At 47.3% G+C, this 19,929-nt stretch overlaps 1 protein-coding gene across 9 annotated transcripts in view; it reads right to left on the bottom strand.

The window, feature by feature from the left end:
* Positions 1 to 19,929, bottom strand: part of MACROD2 (mono-ADP ribosylhydrolase 2) — an 858,318-nt gene continuing 838,389 nt past the window's right edge. For 6 of the 9 annotated variants that reach the window (XM_084512461.1, XM_084512462.1, XM_084512465.1 and 3 more), the window contains 3 exons: positions 7,780 to 7,863; positions 2,084 to 2,152; positions 1 to 262 (listed from right to left, as the gene is read on the bottom strand). In XM_084512461.1, coding sequence (XP_084368587.1) covers positions 2,091 to 2,152; positions 7,780 to 7,863 — 146 coding nt within the window. In that variant the 3' untranslated portion in view covers positions 1 to 262; positions 2,084 to 2,090. The remainder of the gene's footprint in view (positions 263 to 2,083; positions 2,153 to 7,779; positions 7,864 to 19,929) is intronic. The other 3 variants (XM_084512463.1, XM_084512464.1, XM_084512459.1) reach the window with 1 other exon arrangement.

Consider the following 19,929-nt stretch of genomic DNA (forward strand, 5'->3'; position numbering starts at 1 on the left):
TTGTTCAGAAGAAACTGTTGTAATTGCAGGGATAGTTGCAAAACAGCGTTAGACCTGGGAAGTTGTGTTTCTTTCCAACAGGTTTACAGAACAAAATGCGATGAAGGACAAAGAGAAATTAAAGCAGAGTCACTTCCCCAAAGCTCCCTCCCTCCCAACCCGCGGAGCACCTCCGCGTGCTCTTTTCTGCCAAGAACGATGCCGTAGGGTGTCAGCGCCTGCCCTTCGGGTTTTGTCTGGTCTCTCATCTCCTGCATCCTTCCTGTTCATCACAGCAGACAATAGAGAAAGAAAGAAAAAAGGCATCAGTTAGCAAGGCTGCATGGGACCCACATCTTATCTTTCTAGCGCGGCAGCCTAGCATTCTGCTATCCACCATGTGCAGAGTATGCAGTATATACGTGTACGTAACAACTACAGTTCCCTCTGCAGCATCTCTTGTTGGCACAGCTCCTCTCTCTCCCACCAAGGGAGACCCAGCCAGCTTGGTGCCTGTTTCGGCAGTACTGTGACCTACGGTCTGTGACCTGCCAGAATATGTCCCCTCCTTCGCTCGCAGTGTATCACACCAGCTTGCTGGCTGGGCTTGGCTGACCTTCTGATTCCTGTGCCAGAGCTCAGTCCTGGTGTTATTTGGGGAACTGGGGCCTCCTCCTGCCATCCACATTTATTCCCTTGCGAGTTCAAGGCAATAATTTGCTTCCACGAGGATGAGGCAGAAAGCGTCAGTGAGGCTTTTCTTTGGTCCACACAAGCCATTGCCCATCTGCTGTTTCCTGCCTTTTTCGAGAAGGAAACCTGCCTGTTTTTCCTGGGCTGTGTGCAGAGTGACTTTTCCTGCTCCAGAGTACCCTTTCTTTACTTTCCTCTCCCCTGCTTCCTCATCACCAGGTCTCTAACAGAAACCAGAAGATACTTTTTTCTTAAGTCAATGCAAGGGTATTACCCTTTCAATGCATTTTAACAGTGAAGATTTCACTGGTTTCTTGTCCTTCTCCCTAACAGACCATGCAAACAGAGGCTCAGGAAGGGGGAAGGAAGAGCTGCAGAAGCTGTATTTTAATTGTGAGTGCGCCTTCTCGTTTTGCCTCTGAACGTTTCCACAGCGACCCCGTCAGCTGCATTTCTCGCTCTGGCGGTACGGTGGCACGCTGTCAAGACGCTGACAAGGACAAGGGGGTAGGCTCACTAATAAGGCCTTCTATTTCAAATCTCACTGAGACGGCTGCCATTGTAGCAAAGCTTCTATATCAGGTCCTGAGCTACATGAAATCCTATTCCGAGCATAAATAACACACCTCACCATATACGACTTCGGCAGCTCGCCGTTGCCCTGCACTGAGGTAGGGTTGCGTATGAACACTTGGAAATTCTAATTTTGAGAGAGAAATCGCAACCGCTTCTGGTAGTTGAGGGTGCACCTGGGACTTGAACAGTGAGATGTGCCCTCATAGCTCTTTTTTACTTAAGGGCGAGGCCATTTACACCCGTGACAAATCTCAGGGCGGTGATAACCACTGTAGCATGCTCTTGTGCTAGCACCCACCCGTCATTCAGTGTATAAAACAGCAGAGCTTCAAGAATCTGCATGGCTCCAGAGAGCAGCTCGCTACCTTGGCCTCGTTTTTACAGCAGCACAGCTACAAGCCACGTGAAGCATCGCAGAGCTGAGGGCAATAAAGCCCTCGTGACGTGAACCTGTTCTTCCCAGAACACAGACCGTATGCAACTGGACTCTGTACCAGCCAGTGTAGGCTGCCTGTCCTTTTCCTAAGCAATGCCAACAACCATTCGCTCGCTTACTCTTCTCCGTGCTGTCCTGCCTTCCAACAGGCACTGTCAAAATCCATTACCGCTGCAGAATGCTACTATGATATCTACTTGACAAATCCAACCTACTAGCTATTTTTATCTTTTTGTGCACGAGAAGCCCTGTGAGCCAAATTCTTTCCTTTGGAGCACCATCTTCCTTTTCATTTTTCTTTTTTGGTGAGCTCTAACTTAAATTGCGGTCATTTGCCGAGCAAGTGTTCAAGTAGAACTGGAATGGAAAGCTGGGGGGAAACAGCAGTAAGCACCTTACCTGTTGGTTACGCTTCTGGCACGCTTTCTGTGGGATCCTTCTTGCTCTCACCTTGGCTACTCATTTCAGCTGAAAACAAAACAGGACAGTTGTCACACGCTAGCCACCATACCCATTCAGCTTATCCCATTGCATAATAACCCCTCCGAGCCCGAAGTTTCACTCCGGCACCTAGTGGAGGTGCCCAGCTCAAGAGCTTACTGACCCTCCTTGGTCTCTGCAGGCCACCGACAGAGACACAGGACCCTCCAAAGGGCAATTTAGAGTTTTGCCAGGAAATGCAGACTCAACCCTTGCCCGTTGCTGCTGCCACGTCACCATGCTGCCGCAAGGGGGTTGTACAGATGCATGATTGTTTCTTTGGCATCTGACAGGGAGGTTTTTCACATCGGCCATGCTAACGAGGCCTGCGGATCCCTCAGCTCCCCTGCACAAGGAGCAAAAAAAAGAAGGATTCCCTGTGTGGAGCCTTCGGCCGAGATAGCAAAGCCTTTGATTTGAATGTCCGCGGGCTTTTGACAACATCCCCAGCGGGATGCGGACCACGCCGTGGGCCAGATGTGGATCCATCTCTAATTACAGAGAAACTGCCTCTGCCTCCGGCTGTTCTTGAACTGCAGACAGCAGGAGCCGGGGAGAGCAGACAGGGGCAACCGCATCATCTTCCTACACACACTCATTTACTCGCCTACGAACAGTTTACACAGACAACCTTCTATTTCTGTATAGAAGTACTGAAATGTGAGAAGGCTTAAGTCAATTTCAGTACAATCTTTGTCCAAAACAACATCTACATGATCTGGCATGCCGGACCGGTCCTTGCTAGGCTATGTACAAGTACAAGAGGGCTCCTTCAGCACGTGCATTTTCAGAAGGAACATTTGGTATTTGTTCTGGAATGAATTCAATCGAGGTCATTTGCTGTTGTTTTCTATTTTTAACTTTGCTTGATGATGCAGCCTCAGCTGTGGATTACGAGTCGTTTGATGTGGGGGTCAGGGAAAACCCTCACACCCGAATAGAAGATTTGGAAACTAAGGGGAGGCAAGGGGAAGCAAAGGGCCAACAGTTAGGAGCTACTTCCAGCCAGGCGGTATGACCTCTTCCCAAACTGATATCATATCAACACACCTGTTAGGACTTTGATGGATTACTTGTAAATTATTCATTATCCGTACGCAGAACGTATCCCGTAACGGCTTCCTGGATGGATGGAGCGAATAACAAGGAAAGCATCCGCTCCAGACTGCGGAGCTCTGCCACACATCGCACCGAACGAGGTCGCCTTCCTCCTATGTGTCTGCATGGCAAAGGCCAGATACTTAATAAAAAATCCTTACGGGAAGGCCGCTGCACACCGATGACAGCAGCCTTTCTCAGCCTTATTAAGCTGGCTGGTTTCTCCAGCTTGGTTTTCTGACAGTGCCACCAGGCTTTGCTCATGTTTCTCCAAGATCTTTCTCAAAACACAAGCTTCCTTTGCAACCCGAGGCAAAGCTCTGCTGGCATGCTGAACGAGCACGCCTCCTTCCCACCCTTTCCCATTCTACAGGGATGAGCAGTTGGCCCCACTGCCACAGACAGCACATTGCATTGACGTTGGTGAGTCGGAAACCGCTCAGGACCTCTCTGAGGGTGGCACAAATGCCCAGTGGAGCCCTGGAGAAGCCCTGACACCTACAGCCAGTGGGAGGGCAGGAGGAAGCACTGAGTCCCACTGAGTCCCACGCTGAAGGCTAGGTATGTCACTACGATGCTTCCAACATAATCCTTTATGGTTAGGCCAAAAACAACGCAGCCGTGAAGAGCCTGCCACGAGGGCAGATGGAAGGACCGCCACTGGGTACGAAGGGCCGTGACTTGCCACCCACGCTGCCTCCCGGCAGGTTAGCCCCGGCGCGCTACGCTCGATCACGTCGCAAGCCCACAGTGCCCTTCTTACTGCTTCCCCAACATTTTTAGAGGTGCTGAACGGCCACCTCATGTCAACAGCCTTCTGCGCCGACACTAATGTGCTACGACGGCCACCAGCTCAGCCAGGTGCTCCAGCTCCAGGAGGCTGCCCACCACCTACACTCAGTTTTACCTGCTGCCCCTTCCGCACCTTTGTGCAGGGCTTGCTACAGCAGGAGCAGACGTTTCCGTGTGATGGAGACGGACATCTCTCTGCACTCCTCCTATCTGTTCTCTGATTCAATTCTTGCCTGCAGGGGAGGGCCTGTCTGCTTTTCCTCTCTCCATCCATCAAGCTGCTTAACAGCTCTCAAGCAAAGCCTGGGGAATGGCTTCCCCTCAAAAGCAAGCAAGCTCCCCGCAAGAGGACAATAAAATACCCTGGCACATGGCTTGCACTCGCCAGAGCCCGGCAGCTGAAGGGGTGGATGTGCTTTTGCAGCATCCCGCCTCTACCCTGTGGGACAACTATGTGCTTAAAGGTCAGGTAGTTGGGCATCACAGCGCAGCATCTAAGCAGAGAAGACGGGTAAATGGGAGACTGGAAAACTAAGCATAGAGTCATCCAGGGGAGACAGCCTGTTTCCCCCCAGAGGATATTACCCTGTAGATCCCGGCAGCAGAGGACAAAAAGTATGATTGTGTTGATTTAAATAGGAGCTCTGTCAGACTCTTGCAAACATAACCTCTTTCTTCAGCTGCTTCCTAAACAATGTTTCCCTTTCCACCTATATAGCTCTGCGATAGCACGTTCAGCTCTAACTCCCGACTGCTCAGGAAAGCAAATTACCTATTTTGAATTGAACCCGCTGTGCCGCGATGAAAGCTGTGCACCTGTTTACTCGGTGGTTACCTTTTCCTTGGGCACTGCATCTACAACAGAAACGCGTGGCGGCGTTAGCTGCTGAGATCTTAATTTCGTATCGCTCCTGTCAGCCACAGAAGGTCAGGGTGCTGGTGCCGAGCTCATCAGCTCGTGGCGGCTTAAGAAACAAGCTCAAGTTTTGGGTTTGATGCCTCTTTTGAGCTCACTGCCTCATTTTTCTTTTCTCCTATTGTGTCAGCAAGTCAAGACGCAGCGCTCCGCAGGCTCAGGATAAAAAAGGCAAGCAAGGAACTCCATTATTAAAGGAGTAAAGAGCTCAAGCCACCTAATACCAGCTGGAAATTAACAGCTACCTTAGTAATCTTCACAGCTCTGGTGGAAGAGAAAAAATTGCCCATTCACAGAGAAACACCACCTGGGAAACCCATCGCCAATGGTGGGTTTTGTCGTCGTTAAAAATACTAACTGGCAACTCTGTCCTGGGTAGAAGAAATTTAATTACCAGGGATCTTTGCTGCGGTTGCCGACAGCAACCTGTATGTTGGCAACAGGGCCTTGCATCTCTGTCTCTCTGTGCCCACTCAGGCTTACATGCACCCCCGGCCCTGGCCCATCAGGCAGCTTTCCCAATGGACAATCACAGCCAACTTTCTGAGACCAGGAATTTCGGAAATATATCGCCACATTACATTACATCCCTGCTCGCTAGGTGGACCAATGCTGAGATCTAGCTAATCTCTCTGAACGCTGCATCTGTGGAGTGCTTTGTCCTGTGGCACAGAACACGGGATTGAAAAACAGAGCTGGGCTGCCAGGGGGCAGCCGGTGATTTGCTCTTGGGCTTTCAGCTGCGGAGCGATGAGCTCCGATAGAAGGGGTCCAGAGGAAAAACAGGCAGTTTACATAACAACAACTGTCAAAGGGAAACTTATTAGGTTTTGTAAATGTTCCCTGTCCATTTATAAATGTGGGGGCTTTTACAGTGAAACTTGACGCTTCAGATAAAGCATGAGGAGTTAGATCTTTCCTCCATTTTTTCTTTTATTTTTTATTTTTACCACGCCATAGTTTTTTGAACGTGTACTGTATGACCACATGAAAAACAACCTTCTGTTACCATCCCGAGAGCAAGTTAAGTTGTGGAGGAGTGAAGGCTTCCCTTGAGAGCAGAGTACTTTTCTGCAGCTTGAGTAAACACACTTTTCCCATCATTTCATGTAACAGGAAGTTTGCAGAAAAGTTACAGGATGAGCTATGTGTAGAAGACTTTGTGAGATGAGCAAGAACGGAAACAAAGAAACCTACAAAGATCGGCACTTCAGAAGCCATCTGCTGACCCCACTGTGCTGCGCTGCAGTGCGCATCACGATAGCTGTGCCATCGCTCCTCTTTCCAGCGGGAAATTCCTACAGACACTCCTCTGATAAATCTGAATTTGTTTTCTGTAAGTAGCTCATGCCACTCCAGGGATCAGAAATTAAAGCAACATAACGCGACTACAGATTTTTTGGCAGGTCGGTTATGGGGGGATGAGGAGAGAAGGCTGTTTTGGCTTTATTTGGCACGCTTACTATCGAAAGCATAATCTCCCCTATTTACAAAACAAATGCAACAAAACCCATTAGGCATGCTTCCATTCTCTAAAATCGCAAAAGCTCCTCTACAGCCAGTATCAGCATCGGCCACCAGTTCAAATGCTGCAGCATGATCTGACAGCAGAGAAAGGAAATCAGCATTCAGTTCTTTGCATAATCGCTATCTCATTCTTATAGTCGTATTTCTAACTTGGAGATCTAAAAAAGTACACTTTGAATTGTTATTACATAAATGCCAAAGAGTTTCAAGGGTGGATTTGGAATCAGCCTTCACTACAGACAGGGGACTACTCTGGGATAACTAAGAAGATGGTGACTGGAAAGCCCAATTCTGAGAACACTGCTTTTTGGAGTCGCCAAAGAGCACCCAAAGAGTTCCTGATGTAGTTCTGTTCAGCTATAGGAGTGCATCTGTGAGGGTGGTAAATTTTTGGCCTCACCAAAGTCTAAGCACTGGGGCCTTGATCCCGTCCAGAAAGAGCACAGAAGGCCTTTTTCTTGTTTACATGCTGATGGGCTGGAGCAGGGTCCCGGTACTCAGCCAGGCAGCTAGGTCACCCGCTTACTGAAGGTGTCAACCAGAACAACTTCATGAAGCTCCAAGTCGGGAGACTTGGGCTGCTAATGTTCATAAATCCAAGCAGAACCACTTCTGGGTCACAAAATCATCATAGTACTGTTAGCAGTACATGCTCTAGGGAGAGAACTTCTCTTTTCTACCAGCCTGAGCTACGCTGGGACTCCAAGGAAGAAGAGAAAGGAAGTCAGCTCAGAGCTGGATGGAGCCTGATGTCTATTAGAGCTCACACTCCTACCCCTTGACAGAGAGAGACACTAGCTCAGAAATTTTCAGAACTACTCCTTTCTGACTACTCTCCAAAACCAGATACATCCTGGCCAAAACAACCTGTGAAACAAAATTCTTGCAGGCCTAAACTACTGTTGAGTTACAAGGCAGGCAGATTGAATATACCAACTGACCGGATAAACAGAGCCAATTAGCAAGGTGGGGGTACGACACCGAAAGGTACTTCCACCAGACTTCCAAGAAGTCCCAGGGACTCCATTTCATGAGAAACATACTCTGCTGTATCTTGATGGGACACTCGGAACATGGCTCCAGACATCAGAGACCTAACTGGAATCATTGCATGAACTTGCATAAGTCTCTTAACAGGTGACAGTAGACATCACATAAGCTCCCAGAGGACTCGGTGGAAGGCATTGTAAACCTCTTATTTTGAGGAGAAATGTACAGACAAATGCTAGAAAGCTATGCTACATATTCACTTTAGGACAACTAAACTATTAGAACAACTTACCATCATTACTTGAAGCTTCTGCTGCTTCGCATGTGAGTTCAACTTTCATTGGCTCTGCAGAAGTTTCCTCCTCCTCTTGCATCCCTGTAAGACAAGCCAAAGGAGAAAATATTATACTTAAGTACATAATGAATGTATAATTCTCACCTTCGCCAAGTGTGTGTGTATTTTTTTTTTTCTTTCTCTCTCTCTCTCCCGGCACGCTCTTATCTTTGCAGACTCTGCTGCTGCATTGAGGCAGCTGTTAAGGAAAAGGGCAGAGGATATAGGGGGAGGAACATGGTTTGAAAATAATTGATCGAGTATTTGCAGTTGTCTGCACCCGTTCCTAAATAGCAAACCCCATCATAGTGCGGGCTTCTGCCTCCCCGCCATCCTTTCCCTCATCATTTTCGAAGGAGCTCTTTGCTCATAAACAGCTATATGTGATGGGGACCTAATCACATTCAAGTTTCTCTAGCCAGCAGAATAAAAATAGATACTGTGAGAGTTCAAATACACTGGTGTTCAGATGCAAAACAGAATTTGAATGTAGGAAAATGCATTTTATTGCTGAAACTCCACATTTTTATCTCTTCTGCCTCAGGCTTACCTGGAAACTTAGATTCAATCTCCTAACAATATTTGAAATGAAGGGAAAAAAAATGGTTTTTTTTGCAGTTTCATACACAGTTCTCCTCATGCTCTGCTATTCAGAGCACTCAGAAGCCTGTTTTTCGTTGATTTCCACCAGGGTGCTTCTTGACTTTTGCAGCCACCGTAAACCTGTTGCACCTATCCCGCGGTTCAACGCCAGGATGTCAAGCTGCTGGTTGCTTAGCAATCGAGCCATTCAGGCTGCTCTTGCGAGACAGGCAAGCATAGCAAGGACTGGAATGTTTCATAAACGCTTTCCTTTTGAGCACAAACCATTTACCACCTCAGTAACAGATATAAAACAAAGTCCCACATTCAAAGTCTGTCCCTTTTCTGTACAGTTCTGCTGTATTTTGTTTTGTTTTTGTATTTTTGTTTGTTTGTTTTGTCCCTAAACACGTATTTACCAGTGAAGTTTTCCTTCTGATGTACCTGCAAGCCGACACACCTTGATGGAGCAAGCAAGGCTCTCACAGGCAACTTCCAGCATGCTCCTGAAGTTCTATTAAGCATGAAAATGCTGAAACAAAGAGCCGGCAAATACAGAAACCAACAAAAGGCAGCCACCAGAAAGCTTGGTTCACTGTTTCAGTGAATGTGGGGGAAAGGGCGATGGATGACTTTACAGTCAGAGAGATGTCACTCATCCTTTCAGTAGATCTTAGTTGTATGGCAGAAGCCCTTTGGTGGGTCGTCATACCACCAGTTTCACCTCTTTCTCACTGGTGTAAGTCACCGCCCCGCACAAACACACAAAATGCCTGAAAATGCCTGCGATGGTGAACTTGGCACGTCAGCGAATGCCGGTGATGGCCACTTCACGCGCACGTCAGATCCCTGATGCTCCTCCCGGGAACTGAGGAGAAGGAGCTTGGTTTTCTCCTGAGGTTTCTCACACAACAAAAAGCCCATCGCTCTTCTTTGCTTGTGCAGAGGGTAAGCCCATGTCACTCCACCGTCAAGTGCGTACGCACACACCAGGAATTTGCCAAGCACAAGGATGGTAACACTTGAAATCTGCCTGATTCCTTTGAGCAAACTCACCATGAAATCTGGGCAGCCATCAAAGCACTCCTTTTTGAGGAAGCTACTCTGAAAGATCTCATTTCTGCTCCTTTTTGATTAGCTTGGGGAAATAGCTGTACACAAAACAACATTTGGGGAAAATTACTGCCCCGCCACCAGCGCAGCCCGTGCCGAATGCTGCGTTTCCCACCGGGACGCTCAGACGTCTCCTGTGGGGATCCGGGCTTCTCGCTCAGCACCAGCGCACTCCGACTGGCAGCTGATGCCTCTGAATCAGGCTTTGCCTCCTCTCAAACACCGTCTATTAACCAAATAAAGCAGATGCGATGTGACAGGTTGTGTCTGGGCTCCCAGCTCCTCTAACAGCTAGAGATACCGTGGCGGCTGGCAGCTTCTGAAGACGCCTGCATGGAGCTCCCCAGCCCTATCCCAAGATCTCCCATTAACTAGCCGGCATGCCTGGCTGCCCTGCGCTGCCAAAAGGTTTCTCGCTTTCAATTTCAGAAACCTCTCATGCAGCTGACAGGTGCAAAGGATTATTGGCATGATGCTAGCTGAGGACAGAGCCTAATTAAAGCCCCGGCACCTTGAGCACGCGTGTGCGTGTTTGGGTGTGCACGTGCACGTGTGTGCTAATTGGGGCTGCTGGTGCAGGGAGTGGAAGGCATTGAGGGCCCTCAATACCAAAAGCTGAGGCCAGGAAGGGGGCTACAACAGCAGCAGCAAATCGGCCAGATGACCTTTAACAAGGTTCAGGGCCACGAATGTTGTCAGAAGAACACTGGTGGCTTGATCTGTGTTTTCCCCTTCCTCCCGAGACCAAATAGTTGAATTCCCACCCCTTCGGGGACTGGATTATGGCCACATCATGATTTTCATGGCATATGTTGATTGTTGCATATTGTGAGCAAGAACACGATAGCGAGAAACAACATTCAGGGACAAAAAAGGCAGAAGATATTTTAATCCTTAGCAAAACTGAGTACCACTGGGAGCTTTGCAAGGACATTTGTACACTGTACCAGCTGATCTTAGGGAAGACTTTCAAACTCTTAACGTAAACCTTCACCTCTTCCCTTGCTCTTCTTGTGGGTGGGGGGTAGCTGTAGTCTCTACCCTGACACGTATGTGGAAAGGGTATGATCCGCAAAGCTTCTCCCCTGCCGTGCCATAAAACTGAGCGCCTTGCAGAAGCAAGCCTATTTCACAAAAGCAGCAGAATCTGAACCAGACCAGAACTGCCTTGACAGCCAATTTATTCCAGAGGCCTCCCCTGCCCCCCACTGGTTTCGATCGCTGCAGGTTAGAGCACAAACAAGCAAGGTATTTTGGGTCTCTGAGCGGGAGCTGAGCGTTACGGACTCAGAAGAAGCCTGGGAGATGCCCCTTTCAATTCCAATTACCATTTCCAATCATGCTCCTGACAGAGCTCATTGCCCCAGCCCTTTGTAGGCTGCCTACAGAACTAGCAAAGCCGTGGGTGACAACTGGATTCTGGTGCAGGTAAGAGCGGCTCCCACCCTTTTTAAACACGCAAGATAAATATTTACTAGGGAGATAGAAATCTCTGTGCTCTTATTTCATCTTTTTTTTTTCTCCTTTACGGTCACAATCTGTCCGCGGTTCCACGTGGTTCCAGCTACCCTGCCACTCTTTCTCTGGGAAGCACAGCTCCCAGTTGAGGTGCAATGCACGACATTAAAATGAAGATGTGTTTGTGGTCTGTTAGCATCAATTCTAAAAGTGCCTGACTACAGAGGTCAGATATCTGTCACTTCCCCATGCTCCTGATAAATTGATAAGTGAAAAGCATAACCCTCCTCCTTTTCCCTCCTCATGAGGCTTATATCTATATCGAGCGATGAAATCGGGCAACTACGTGGGCTTAGAAGCTATAATGCAGAGCGATCCATAAAAACTCATTTTTGCCCGATCATCAGCAAGGCTTTGCTGTATACTGAGGAGTGCCTTTGTAATCAGGAGAGAGAGGCAGGCTCCTCTCCCATGTAATTCAAAGCAAAATCCTACCTCAGTCTCTCTAGAATCAATGAATCTCATTCCTGGAAGGTGCCGCAATTGGGTTTCTGCTCTCAGCTGCCCAGCTCCCGGGGGGTTATTTCTCACCATTAGCTGTTGAGGGAGCGGGGGAGATCAGGTGCTCTTGGCAGAGCCCAGCCTCCAAGCTGCGCCTTGGCAGCGCCCTCCTGCCGGCCCCGAGCAAGGGCTTATCAGATGGGCTTTGAAGCACGAGGCTGGATTTCTGCAATTAGTTCCCAGCCTCTTCTAATGCCAGGGCCGAGCTTTAAGACAAACAGAATATGAGATTTCATGCATGAGTGAGGTGCGCCGGTGCAATCAGCCAACACCAAGATAACTTAAACCTTCACAAATCCCCCACCCTAGACGTCTTGCAACCACGTGTGAAATCCTTGCCCTAGGACCGTTCTGAACTCTTGAAGAAAAAACAGTTACCAATAACACAATGGTTCAAGGCTAGGCTATTTTTTTTCCAGTAAAACGGCACAGTTGTTGCATCTGGAAAACCTCTGCCCAAGGGTTTCAGGTAACACCGCAGGATTTCTAACAAAATGCTATCCTGTCCATGGACGATTTGCAGTCGGGGGACATTCATTACATTATTTGCCTAGCAGTTGCTTCTGCTCTGGTTATATACCTTGAAAAAAATCACCTCCGTGGTTACATAATGTGAAAACGACATCGTAGCTATTCTGAGCGATCCAGATTTCCCTGATTCAGAGCCATGAAATACAATTTATTGTTTTTGCATTTAGCTGTAAATATGCTTCCCCTAATTGGGAGACAGTGAGAAAGAGAGGCTCGTTAAAATCTGAATTTCTCCGGCTACAGTGCAAAGGCACCATTTTTCATCCGCAGCCACAAAAATGAAAGACAAAGCTCTTCTGACCCAGAGCTGCATTGTCTGATCTGTCAAAACCGGTTCCATTTCTCTTGCTCTGCAAATAGCCAGGGCTGTTTTTCCCTTCTTCCCAGTCATTTCACTGTAGCCGTTTGCTAATGTTACTGTCAAGCCTTCACGGGCTTTGTTTACTGCTGTATTTTAGTAGCATAAACACCGTTTCACTCAGGAACTAAGGGGCCTGGTTTGACTCCTATTCACCACCTCCATCTGGCATGAGTGACCCTTTCAGCCAGACCAAATTCTCTCACAAAAAAGATTTATGATCTCTTCATGTATGGCTCTATGTGCAAAACCACCCCCACCTGCTGCTCTCAGGGCTCTAAATCACAGCACTCGTGGCCCATCTTAATTTTGTTATGCTGATGATCGAGGACAGTTTCTCCCTCGCCATCCTTCCACGATGCCCAGGTCGAGTATGAGGTGCGATCAGTGCAGCTTCACAAACAATAAATCTCCATCTGTTACCTCTGGAATATTTTAGCTTGATCAAAGAACTCCCTGGTAATTAGACACCCTGAAGATGAAAATGAAATCTCGAGATTTCAGAGGAAGGTGTACTGGCTGGGAAGCCAGCTTCACCAGGCTTTGGAAGGAGCTGAGCATCATTTCATAATGCCACGGGCAGGCTATCAGGATTCACAGCCCCTTCATCATTAAAGGGAGCATTTATCATCCCTTTTGGCATCTTGGCTTTGTCTCCTAGGGTAACCAGTGCTGTGAGGCTCCCTGTCCCTCCAGTGCAGTGTGCATCGTGTTGCCTCTGTGTTTGCGCGTGCATCTGTGCCTAAAGGCATCGCACTGCTTCCAGTCACTGTTCTTTCCAGCTCAAGCTGAACTGCAACTTTTTGAATGCGACTTAAAAGTGTCCTAGATCCACTTATTACTATCCCCTTCCAGTTCTTTCTTAAACATACTCTTAGGAAATCTCCTTATGCCTCCTTTTCCCTAAAGGTGGAAATGGGAGCGCAGGGAGGATTGTCTCACAGCAATACAGCCCAAAAGACCCTTACAAATTGGGCGTCTCTAAAATCACTAATGCCCATCAGGAGCTCTTTGTATCCATTGTCTCTCTGCCACAACAGGATAAACCTGCACGCAGCAGGCCCTTGATGAATGCAAGGGCATGTCATTTTAAGAAAAGGCCTTTCTGAGTTTTTACTCTGACAGAAAGGCCACAGTGCTGTTTTCCAGATGCTCTTTCTGTGAAACCTTTCATCAGAGAAGAGCCCTATGGCAGGGAATATCAGAAATGGAGCACCCGGAGGCTTTTATCGCATTCTTCAACTACTGTCTGTTAACCTAACTAAAATGTTGCCTGGTAGTATTCAAACCAGGAGATTACCTGGCCCGAACTGCTTTCAAGGCTCTTGTGTGCTATTTGCCTGACTGAAAATGAGGCAGATAGCATGCTCAGAGGTCTTACAGAAAGTGTAGGTATTCTCAAAATATAGAGGTCTCTAGGAATGATTATTTTCCTTTCTTCCCCATTCTGTCATTTCCCCTGCCACTTCTGACCACTTACCAAAATTCCTGAGTTATGGGGTTCAGTTCCTGATCACCAGCACCCTGATGGTAAAGATGGTGTGAGGAACTGCAGCACTGGAGGATCTCTTCACGTAAGCCAGAGGAACCCTCCAGGTCTCCCGAGGCTCAGCTTCCACCGGGGAGAACCAACTTTTGGGCATTTGGAAACATTTTTCTGTTCTCTAGGTTATTGGAACAAGCCTGCTGAGCAACCACTGCCTGCCCGAATGATACCAGCACATCCATCCCCATCACACCACACACACTGCCAGGCTTCTAGTCTGTCTCCAGGTACTCTTGCACAGCAGGTTGAACCCCTCCCTGAGCCACTAGTCTGGGGTGAGGGCTCAGATCCTTAATTTTGAAGAGCTGACCCAGGTGCCTGGTATCTTCAGTAGGCCTTGCTTTCCCCTCCATCGCAAACACCTGAACAGCCCGCGCTGCCGCTGCATTTTCCATCGGCATGCACCATGCCCCTTCAATCTCCCTTGCCACCTCATGTTCACCGTGCTTTCTGAACATTTCAAATAATCCTGATGCAGCTACAGCAAAGCAAGACTGTGAAAGCAAAGAGGCCCCAGATCTCACAAGCAGGATGGGTTTGTCAGAACATGGCGCTATTTATTCCAGGAATGGTACAGAGATTTTCCATTCCCCTCTACAGGAGCCACCCCGACAGAAGAGGTCACATTGATCCTCAGCCTGAGCAGCTGTACCAGAACTAGGCAGGCTTTGGGAGGGGATGGAAGTGATAATTAGAAGAAAGAGAAATCATACGGAACGGGTGGTGAGGCAGAGGGTAAGAGCCTGAGAGGACACAAATAGAGAGTTGCTTGAGAACTGGAAGAGACAAAAGTCCCCGTCAAACATTACAACGCTCTCAGACAAGCCACCACATCTTTTACAAAGTCCCCAACCCTGGCTACAACGGCAAGAACAACAGGGTGAACCACGAGCACAGGACAAAAGGAGGCTTTGCCTGAGTGTCTTTTAAAGTGTAGCCAGGGCTGCTCACCCTTACGACCGCAACCATTCATTTCTGGGGGCACTGCTTCTGAAAGAGATTACTGTGGAGTCAAAGAGGAGCCCTGGAAAACGCTGTTTGCTTCCTTTTCAAGGAGGCCTGCGGCCAAGTATGTGAAAAATGAGCTTCAAAGTGGCAGGGAAGAGCAGTGGAAGAGTAAATAAGGAGGGTGTGTGGTTCCACCTGAAAGGCAGCAACAAAATACTGTGTGAGACAGGAGACTCTTCCCTGTAATTTATCCAACCTGCCTTTTGCAGCTTAAAATGGATGGGATGTTCTCAACAGCCAGAGGTGGCAAGGTTCAAAGGCCTGTTACTGGATGGGACCTCGCAGGCCTGCTGGAATTTGCAAATGTTTTCTGAGGTAAAGATGCAACAGCCAGCATGAGAAAGCGAGGGGGGGGGGCAAAGAAAAAAAAAAAAAAAAAGAACAAAGAAGCCCACTTACTAAAACCCTGGGTAACCAGAAGTAGAGTATCCATCGCACCTGGCTGAAACATCTCGCTAGTCAGAAAGAGCACTTCCTTTTCTAAAGGCTCATCAGGTCCCAGCCGAGCACTCTGTTTTCATCTTTATAAACCTGCTAGCTTCCTAGAACCAAGCTGAACAGAATATGAAACTCATTTGCTGGAAAAGAAGTGGTAATTGGCAGCACTCAGTAACAAAGGCCTCACAGGTGATACTCATCATATCTTTTTCCCCTACCAAGACGCATGTTTGGTAATGATCCTTTTTCAAAAACAATTAAAGAACTATACACTGTTTTGTGTGTTCCTTTTTATACTGAGTTCTGCTCTGACTCTTTCACAGCCGAAGCTGTACAGCCAGCTTCAACTATACGGTAACAGATGTCTGAGCAATGCACATACACACACTTGCCCGTGTATGTGTGTACGTGCATATATAGTTACTTCCAAGGGCAGTAGGAAATTTCTTGTAAATAAACGGCTGGGGGTGGTTTTCCCTCTGTAAAGGGGACAGCTGAGTGACAGATGACAGTGCTGGATGCGTTCCTGAAGGCGATGCTCCCCACTCTGCTCGGGAAGCGCCACGTGCCCTATGGAGAAAAGCCATCGCTGAAATCTGGCTGCTGGAGATTCGGGCTGCTTTCACTGTCAGAGGGTGTCATTAACGCTGATTGCTGCACCCAATTCTCCAGTGAAAGCCTGGCTTTCTCCTCTACAGCGCTAAGCCTGCCAATGCTAGCCAGCTTGAAAGGAACTGAGGGAAGAACACACGTATAGCGAGTGCTATATTGCTGTATTAGCTCCTAAGCATGGATGCCATTTTTCATTTCTACCGATAACTTGATGAACGTAAGAGAAAAATTTTACCACGATTGCACTATAAGGAGGCACCCGCTGTTCCTGCCCCGCTTTAATTGAGAGCTCCGGGTCAGCTCAACCACGCTGTGATATTGGAAGCACCATTCAGCACTCATCTACTCGGTTCTCATTTTGGGGTGTTTATAGTCCCATCAAAACATTTCATATTCTGAATAAATTCGTTGTAACAAATGCTGAATTTGGTGGTGCCTGGCTTTCAAGCAGAGGACTGTTTAAGATAACTGAGCAATACCTGCAGCTTATTTTGAAACAAGATAGAGCCCAGCAAGCAGATTCAGTAGGAGGGCAAGAGAAAATAAGTGCCTTAGTTTTACCTCCAGAGAGGAAGGAGGGCTGGAACCCCACTCACTGGCATTTCCTGGTCACATTTGTCCCCTGAGAGCTGAGGCTCAGCTGAGAAGAGCTGAAGCACTCACCTGGCATCTCCCTACAGGGTGCTGGCCCGGCAGCCTTCAGAGTTCAGCTGGGCACAGACAGGCCAGGGCAAGGGCAGGGCTCAGCTCTGGGTTCCCCATGCCAGCAGGGAATGACCCCATCCTCCTTTCAACACAGAGCACACGTAGAAGTAAGCCATGAGAGGGGCCAAAGTCCCTAAGTCGCAGCACCGCCGGAGGGAACTGCATGCTACATACACCCAGACCGAGACAAGCCTCAAGGAACAGCCCAGTTACCACCGCAGTTGCTTCAGCTGGGTGGTGGCAATCGTGCTTTTCTGCTCAGCTTTTACTACTGATGTTCTGGTGAGCGAGGGAGGTGCAGAGCCAGACCGCAATAGTGTAGCTGGTGTTAGCTACTCAAAAATACTTGCTCCAGTCCTCCTGACGGTTGCCCATCTCCCACAACACTAGGAATGTTTCCAAATCACTAAAAAGCAAAACGAAAAGGAAGATTTCTCCAAAGCAACACCCAGAAAAGTCATCACCAGCCCTGGGTGTTACCACCCGCATCTTAGGAGCTCACCACCGCACAGCGATCAGTTTTTGGCATTCCTGGAGTACTTCAGGGGCATTGACTGGATTTTGAGTACCAAATCTATCTGCTCTATCGCATGGGGAAAATTTTAAGGCAAAAGTCCAGGCTTGAATTTTTTTCTGCTACAGAGCTTCCAGGAAAACAATTTTGCAGGCCAGGACAGAGCAAGTGTCGGTGCTGGCAGTCATACGCTTGCTTCTCTTCCTTGCGGAGAGCCATTATGCAGTGTTTTCTAAAATTGTAAATGTTCTTTCGGGCTCACAATGGGAAACAACACTAATATGCATCACAGGGTGTGAGATAAAATGTGCGGCGCTATTGTTGCCTTTGATTTGTCTTCCATTTATATCAGCTCTCGGGAAGAATTACAAAAAGACAGAGCTGCAGATTTTTCTTCTCAACTTTTTCACATTTAATCCTTTGTTTGGTTCATAAATGCTAGGGTCTAACTAGGATGCTACATCAGAGAGAGACATTTACATTTGGATAACGTAATGCAAAGAATACTAACAACTACAATCCTCCCCCCTCCAAACAGCTCCAGAGTACTTCCCACCTGACCTCAGCTTTGTAAAACAGGGATCTGGATTATTTGATTATTTGCTTTAAGCTGAATGTTTTTTTCTCTTTCTCCAGTAAGTCAGCATTCAGAGTTATTATTTTTTTGCCTTTTTCTTGATTAGTGGAAAGCTCTGGATTTCACATGTACCAGAGACTTACTTGTGTGAAAAGGAAGCAAACCCAAATAGAGAGTTATGCCAAGGGTGGCTCGTGACTAGAGCGTTTTTTTTTAAATTACTTTGGGTAGAAATTAGAGCGACTTGTTTGGAAAGCTTTGGCACAGTTTTTCCTCAACAATCTCACCTACACTCCAAATTATTGAAGATTCCTCAAAGCCAAGTTATATCTTGAGGCACCAAATAGAAATTGGAGGCCAAAACCATAAACCACATAATACACAGACTGCAGAAAACTGTATAGAAAATTGGGGGGGGGGAGGGGGAAGGGGGGCTTTCACTTTTGTCTGAATATGTTTCTTATCAGAGAATATACTTTCAAATAGGCCAGGATTTTTCCTTTTAGCACTGGAGATCATATCCCTTTTTCTCCATCAAACGCTCCTTTAACACAGGGATTGTTCTAGATAGCGGCAGACGTAGGTCAGTATTTTCAAAAATAGGTGACTGAAGTTAGGAGCACTTTAAAATGGAGTTTAGATCCTGATTTTCAAAAGCTCCAAGCACCCAGCAGATCCAATTGGCTTCAAAGGGTGTCACTTCATAGGATGCTTGGGATGTGCTCAGCATTCTTGAAAATCAGGCTGCCTATCTGGCATCCTAAACGGGGATTCATAAATTCAGTGCCAATTCCCACTGCACTGAAGATGACGCCACCTCTAGGACCTGTGTGTAGAGAGCTCAGTGACATTATAACTAACAAACTGGCTTTTGCCTTCTTCTTCCCACAGCAGAGTTTACAGAACTGCTAATAAAACCGGTGTCTGTCATGAAAACTGTCAGACTCTCAAGTCTACTAAGATAAGTCTAATTTTCCTTCACACTGTTGAGCGGGTCTGTAACAGCTCCCCAAATGCACCTAAATAACTGATGGCCTGCAAAGGTTCCTTACAGCGAGGTGTCCTGAGGTCCAGCTGGAATACAGCAGCCATTGCTACAAGATACTCTGACACAACAATCATTAAAGTACCAAAATCCAGGCTAGCACACTGTAATCCTCAGCCCTTCCGTAATGCCATCCTCCCACAATGGGGTGCCTCAAAACTTAGAGGCTACTGCCCGTGATCTTAGCACCAAAGTTAAGACCTCTGCCAATTAAGCCAGAAGAGAATAATTGTGTTAGCAACTGATAGCAGCAGACGATTGTCCCACTAAAGGAGGATGACATCTATACATTAAAAGCATTTCCTCAAGGCAAACTCCTTCAGATTGCTGGATTTGGACCACGTTTTATGATTTATTCATTATGAAGAGCTTCTTCGCTCATGAACTTGCAGATGCCCAAAGCCTTTTTATAAGACAACTTTCAACAATTCCAGGCTTTTAAAAAAAAAAAAAAAAAAAAAAGAAAAAGAAAGAGAGACATTGACATAGTGATTCCACCCTTGGGTCACCCAGCAGCAACTTCTCCCCTTCTTCTCCTCCCCTTGATGACCCACAGCGAGAGTACAACACAGAGCTTTTGCCAGCACACGGCACGAGGGTCAGACCTGGAGGCTTCAGATGTGCACTGTTTCTCATGGTCCAGCTCCAAAAGAATTTGTACACCAGTGTAAAGGATTGCTGCTCCCTCCCGGTTTCCACAAATGCCTCGGTGTCTGTTACCTTCATGGGAATTACTGAAGCTTTCAGAAGAATGCAAAAATTGCTAATCCCCTGGTGCAAGTGACTTCAGCCTTGACAGACCTTTTCCTAGTCACAGATAAAACTGAAGGATTCAGCCATAAAGGATTAGGAGTGGTGTCACCTAGAATTAAGTCACTGGCCTTGAACCGTGTTTATGTTCAGCCCTGTCAACAGCCAGTTTCACCATCCTAAAAACAAGGTTTATTGAGTTTCCTTAAAAATACATATATATCTTGATTTCCTGAGTAGGTTTAAAGGTCTAGACAATTCACGTTATATTGCTTTATAGTTTCCATTTTTTACTACACTTCAGTGCGCT

The sequence above is a fragment of the Aythya ferina genome (genome assembly GCF_964211825.1).
Source record: "Aythya ferina genome assembly, chromosome: 3".
Lineage (NCBI taxonomy): Eukaryota > Metazoa > Chordata > Aves > Anseriformes > Anatidae > Aythya > Aythya ferina.